Genomic DNA, 6372 nt, shown 5'->3' with positions numbered 1-6372 from the left:
AACAATTTTGCATGTTCTTCACATGTACCCCAAAACCTAAAATGCAATAAAACAAATAATTGGGAAAAAAAAAAAAAACAAAGTGCTCTGCTGTGTGTTCGTTCATCTTAGGAAGTTGCATCTATGATTAGATTCAGCGAGTTAGAGACATGTTTCTTCTAAAAGCCTTGTTTGGATATTCCTGACTGAATGGGAGTAAAGGGTTTAATTAGAAATATCTGGCTCTAATACAAAAACGGAGCTATCTAGCAGAACTATTGTCAAGGTGTATATTCAACTTACAGAGTTAAACAGATATGTGAATGTACCAGTTCAGAAACCCTTTCTTTGGAGAATCTAGAAAAAGGCATTTCCAGCCATATACAATCATATAAGTATTACCGGTAAGATCACGTCTAAACCACAGGGGAAACGTCTCTTTCAAAGTGCTCTGCTGTGTCTTCGTTCACCGTAGGAAATTGCATCTATGTTTAGACTTAGCGAGTTAGAAACACGTTTCTTCTAAAAACTGCGTTTGGACATTCCTGAGTGAATTGTTGTATAGGGTGTAATGAGAAATATCTGGCTCTAAAACAAAAACGGAGTTATCTAGCAGAATGATTGTCAAGGTGTATATTCAACCTACAGAGTTAAACAGACCTGTGAATGTAGCAGTTCAGAAAACCTTTTTGGAGAATCTAGAAAGAGATATTTCCAGCCATAAACAAGCACATAAGAATTAGAGGTAAGATCGCGTCTGAACAACAGGACAAACGTCTCTTTCAAATGGCTCTGCTGTGTGTCCATTCACCTTAGCAACTTGCATCTATGTTTAGATTCATCGACTTAGAAACACGTTTCTTCTAAAAGCAGCGTTTGGATATTCCTGAGTGAATGGAAGTATAGGGTGTTATATGAAATATCTGGCTCTAAAACAGAAAGGGAGCTATCAAGCGGAATGATTGTCAAGGTGTATATTCAACTTACAGAGTTAAACACATGTGTGAATGTATCAGTTCAGAAACCCTTTCTTTGGAAAATCTAGAAAGAGATATTTCCAACCATATATAGGCACATATGAATTAGCTTTAAGATCGCGTCTAAACCACAGGAGAAACGACTCTTTCAAACTGGTCTGCTTTGTGTTCGTTCAACTTAGGAAGTTGCATCTACGTTTACATTCATCGAGTTAGAAACACGTTTCTTCTAAAAGTTGCGTTTGGATATTCCTGAGTGAAAGGGAGTATACAGTTAAATGAGAAATATCTGGCTCCAAAACAAAAACGGAATTATCTAGCAGAATGTTTTTCAAGGTGTATATTCAATTTAGCGCGTTAAACTGATGTGTGCATGTAGGAGTTCAGAAATCCTTTCTTTGGAGAATCTGGAAAGAGATATTTCCAGTCATATACAGGCACATAAGAATTAGCGGTAATATCGCGTCAAACCACAGGAGAAACGTCTCTTTCAAAGTGCTCTGTTTTGTTTTCGTTCACCTTAGGCAGTTCTATCTATGTTTAGATTCAGCGAGTTAGAAACACATTTCTGCTAAAAGCTGCGTTTGGATATTCCTGAGTGAATGGGAATATAGTGTGTCATGAGAAATAATTGGCTCTAAAACAAAAACGGAGCTACGTAGCGGAATGATTGTCAAGTTGTATATTCAACTTACACATTTAAACATATGTGTGAATGTAGCAGTTCAGAAACCCTTTCTTTGGAGAATCTGGAAAGAGATATTTCCAGTCATATACTGGTACATAAGAATTAGCGGTAAGATCACGTCAAAACCACAGGAGAAACATCTCTTTCAAGCTGCTCTGCTGTGTGTTCCTTCACCTTAGGAAGTTGCATCTATGTTTAGATTCAGCGAGTTAGAAACACGTTTCTTCTAAAAGCTACGTTTGGATATTCCTCAGTGAATGGGAGTATAGGTTGTAAAGAGAAATATCTGGCTCTAAAACAAAAACGGAGCTATCTAGCAGAATGACTGTCAAGGTGTATATTCAACTTACAGAGTTAAACAGACCTGTGAATGTAGCAGTTCAGAAACCCGTTCTTCCTTTTTTTTCTTTTTTCTCATTAAACTTTCTTAATGGGTATCAAAATTTTGTGACATATTTTTGGTCGTTTCCATTAAAAAGTACTGATGTTAAAAACTAATAACTTAATATTGCCACAAGCAAAAAAGAAGACCAAAGTGGTCCACAAAACATTCTCCTTTCCTTCTGAAGGTTTTACGATGCATTATTATCATTAACCAGTCTTTTAGTACTAAACTTAAATGGCCAATTGAAACAAACAGTGGTGAGACTGTTCTTCCTCCATCACTGATTAAGACTGAGGTGGCAGGTATTAGGGATAATATGCATTTAGCCTTCTGAGCTTTCTGGGCAGAGTTAGTGACCTTGCCAGCTCCAGCAGCCTTCTTGTCCACTGATCTGATGATGCCCACAGCAACCGTCTGTCTCATATCACGAACAGCAAAGCGACCGAGAGGTGAATAGTGTGAGAAGCTCTCAACACACATGGGCTTGTCAGGAACCATATAAAAAATGGTAGCATCACCAGACTTCAAAAGTTTAGGGACATCTTCCAGCTTTATACCAGAACGGCGATCAATCTTTTCCTTCAGCTCAGCAAACTTGCAGGCAATGTGAGCCGTGTGGCAATCTAGTTCAGGGGCATAGCCAGCATTGATTTGGCCTGGATGGTTCAGGATAATCACCTGAGCAGTGAAGCCAGCTGCTTCCATTGGTGGGTCGTTCTTGCTGTCACCAGCAACGTTGCCACAATGAACACCCTTGACAGGCACATTCTTGACATTGAAGCCCACATTGTCCCCAGGAAGAGCTTCACTCAAATATTCATGGTGCATTTCAACAGATTTCACTTCAGTTGTAACGTTGACTGGAGCAAAGGTGACCACCATACCAGGTTTGAGAACACCAGTCTCCACTCGGCCAACAGGAACAGTACCAATACCACCAATTTTATAGAAATCCTGGAGAGGCAGGTGCAAGGGCTTGTCAGTTGGACGAGTTGGTGGTAAGATGCAGTCTAGAGCCTCAAGCAACGTGGTTCCACTGGCGTTGCCATCCTTACGGGTGACTTTCCAACCCTTGAACCAAGGCAGGTTAGCACTTGGCTCCAGCATGTTGTCACCATTCCAACCAGAAATTGGCACAAATGCTACTGTGTCGGGGTTGTAGCCAATTTTCTTAATGTAAGTGCTGACTTCCTTAACGATTTCCTCATATCTCTTCTGGCTGTAGGGTGGCTCAGTGGAATTCATTTTGTTAACACCAACAGTTAGTTGTTTCACACCTAGTGTGTAAGCCAGGAGGGCATGCTCTCGGGTCTGCCCATTCTTGGAGCTACCAGCTTCAAATTCACCAACACCAGCAGCGACAATCAGGACAGCACAGTCAGCCTGAGATGTCCCTGTAAAGATGTTTTTGATGAAGTCTCTGTGTCCTGGGGCATCAGTGATAGTCATGTAGTACTTGCTGGTCTCGAATTTCCACAAGGGGATATCAATGGTGACACCACGTTCACGCTCGGCTTTCAGTTTATCGAAGATCCAGGCATACTTGAAGGAGCCCTTTTCCATCTCAGCAGCCTCCTTCTCAAACTTTTCAATGGTTCTTTTATCGATGCCACCGTATTTGTAGATTAGATGGCCAGTAGAGTTGGACTTGCCCGAATCTACACGTCCAATGACGACAATGTTGATATGAGTCTTTTCCTTTCCCATTTGGGCTTTTAGGGGTAGTTTTCACGACACCTATGTTCTGGCGGCAAACCCGTTGCGAAAAACCAGAGACCCTTTCTTTGGAGAATCTAGAAAGAGATATTTCCAGCCATATACAGGCACATAAGAACTAGCGGTAAGATCGCGTGTAAACCACAGGAGAAGCGTCCCTTTCAAACTCTTCTGCTGTGTGTTCGTTCACCTTAGGAAGTTACATTTATGTTTAGATTCAGCGAGTTAGAAACACGTTTCTTCTAAAAGCTGCGTTTGGATATTCCTGAGTGAATGGAAGCCTAGGGTGTAATGAGAAATATCTGGCTCTAAAACAAAAACGGAGCTGTCTAGCAGAATGATTGTCAACGTGTATATTCAACTCACAGAGTTAAACATATGTGTGAATGTAGCAGTTCAGAAACCCTTTCTTTGGAGGATCTAGAAAGAGATATTTCCCGCCATATACAGGCATATAAGAATTAGCACTAAGATCGCGTCTAAACCACAGGAGAAACGTCTCTTTCAAACTGCTCTGCTCTGTGCTCGTTCAGCTTAGGAAGTTGCATCTATGTTTAGATTCACTGAGTTAGAAACACGTTTCTTCTAAAAACTGCGTTTGGATATTCCTGAGTGAATGGGAGTATAAGATGTAATGAGAAATATCTGGCTCTAAAGCAAAAACGGAGCTATCTAGCAAAATGATTGTGAAAGTGTATATTCAACTTAGAGAGTTAAACAAATGTGTGAATGTAGCAGTTCAGAAACACTGTCTTTGGAGAATCTAGAAAGACATATTTCCTGACATATACAAGCACATAAGAATTAGCGGTAAGATCGTGTCTAAAGCACAGGAGAAACGTCTCTTTCAAACTGCTCTACTGCGTGTTTGTTCACCTTAGAAACTTGCGTCTATGTTTAGATTCAGCGAGTTAGAAACACGTTTATTCTAAAGCTGCGTTTGGATAATCCTGAGTGAAAGGGAGTATAGGGTGTAATGAGAAATATCTGGCTCTAAAACAAAAACCGAGCTATCTATCAGAATGATTATCAAGGTGTATATTTAATGTACAGAGTTAAGCAGATGTGTGAATGTAGCAGTTCAGAAATCCTTCCTTTGGAGATCTAGAAAGAGATATTTCCAGCCATATCAGGCACATAAGAATTAGCGGTACGATCGCCTCTAAACCACAGGAGAATCGCCTCTTTCAAACTGCTCTGTTGTGTGTTCGTTCACTATAGGAAGTTGCATATATGTTTCGATTCAGCGAGTTAGAAAGACTTTTCTTCTAAAAGCTGTGTTTTCATATTCTTCAGTGCAAGGGAGTTTAGGGTTTAATGAGAAATATCTGGCTCTAAAAAAAACGGAGCTGTCTAGCAGAATTATTGTCAAGGTGTATATTCAACTTAGGGAGTTAAACAGATGTGTGTGTGCAACAGTTCGGAAACCCTTCCTTTGGAGAATCTAGAAACAGGCATTTCCAGAAATATACTTGCACATAAGAATTAGCAGTAAGATCGCCTCTAAACCACGAGAGAAACGTCTCTTTCAAACAGCTCTGCTGTGTGTTCATTCACCTTAGGAATTTGCATCTATGTTTAGATTCAGCGAGTTAGAAACAAGTTTCTTCTAATAGCTGCATTGGATATTCTTGAGTGAATGGGAGTAGAGGGTGTTATGAGAAATATCTGGCTCTAAAACAAAAACGGAGCTATCTAGCAGAATGCTGTTAAAGGTGTATATTCAACTTTCCGAGTTAAACAGGTGTGTGAATGTAACAGTTCAGAAATCTTTTCTTTGCAGAATCTAGAAACAGACATTTCAAGCCATATTCAGGCACATAGGAATTAGTGGTAAGATCGCATATAAACCATAGGAGAAACGAACCCTTGAAACTGCTCTGCTGTGTCCTCATTCACCTTAGGAAGTTGCATCTACTTTTAGATACAGTGAGTTAGAAACACGTTTCTTCTAAAAGCTGCGTTTGTATATTCCTCAGTGAATGGGATCATAGGGTGTTGTGAGAAATATCTGGCTCTAAAACAAAAACGGAGGTATCTAGAAAAATGATTGTCAAGGTGTATATTCAATTTACCAAGTTAAACACATGTGTAAATGTAGCAGTTCACTAATATTTTCTTTGGAGAATCTAGAAACAAACATTTCTAGCCATACACAGGCACATAAGAATTAGAGGTAAGATCGCGTCTGAACAACGGAAGAAATGTATCCTTGAAACTGCTCTGCTGTGTGTTCGTTAGCATCAGGAAGTTGCATCTATGTTTACATTCAGTGAGTTAGAAACACTTTTCTTCTAAAAGCTGCGTTTGGATATTCCTGAGTGAATGGGAATATAGGGTGTAGCGAGAAATATCGGTCTCTAAAACAAAAACGGAGCTATCTAGCAGAATCATTGTCAAGGTGTATATTTAACATACAGAATTAAACAGATGTGTGAATGTAGCAGTTCAGAAACACTTTCTTTGCAGAATCTAGAAACTGATATTTTCAGCTATATACAGGCACATAAGAATTAGCATTAATATCTCGTCTAAACCAGAGGAGAAACGTCTCTTTCAAACTGCTCTGCTCTGTGTTCGTTCACCTTAGGAAGTTGCATCTCTGTTTAGATTCAGCGAGTTAGAAA

The 6372-nt window shown here is 39.7% G+C and overlaps 1 protein-coding gene across 1 annotated transcript; it reads right to left on the bottom strand.

The window, feature by feature from the left end:
• Positions 1-2134: 2134 nt before the first annotated feature.
• Positions 2135-3798, bottom strand: LOC108299025 (elongation factor 1-alpha 1-like). The gene has a single exon (XM_037735943.1). It carries the CDS (start codon positions 3734-3736, stop codon positions 2147-2149), a length of 1590 nt encoding a protein of 529 aa, XP_037591871.1. The 5' UTR covers positions 3737-3798; the 3' UTR covers positions 2135-2146.
• Positions 3799-6372: the final 2574 nt, after the last annotated feature.

This window comes from Cebus imitator, unplaced genomic scaffold (assembly GCF_001604975.1).
Source record: "Cebus imitator isolate Cc_AM_T3 unplaced genomic scaffold, Cebus_imitator-1.0 Scaffold1457, whole genome shotgun sequence".
NCBI classification, from domain to species: Eukaryota; Metazoa; Chordata; class Mammalia; order Primates; family Cebidae; genus Cebus; species Cebus imitator.
Note: the sequence above shows the minus strand (reverse complement) of the source record. Positions and strands in the feature narration are given on the sequence as shown.

What these genes read in the sequence shown, in the direction of transcription:
- LOC108299025 (XM_037735943.1), bottom strand. Translation starts at nt 3,736, where the DNA reads ATGGGAAAGGAAAAGACTCATATCAACATTGTCGTCATTGGACGTGTA.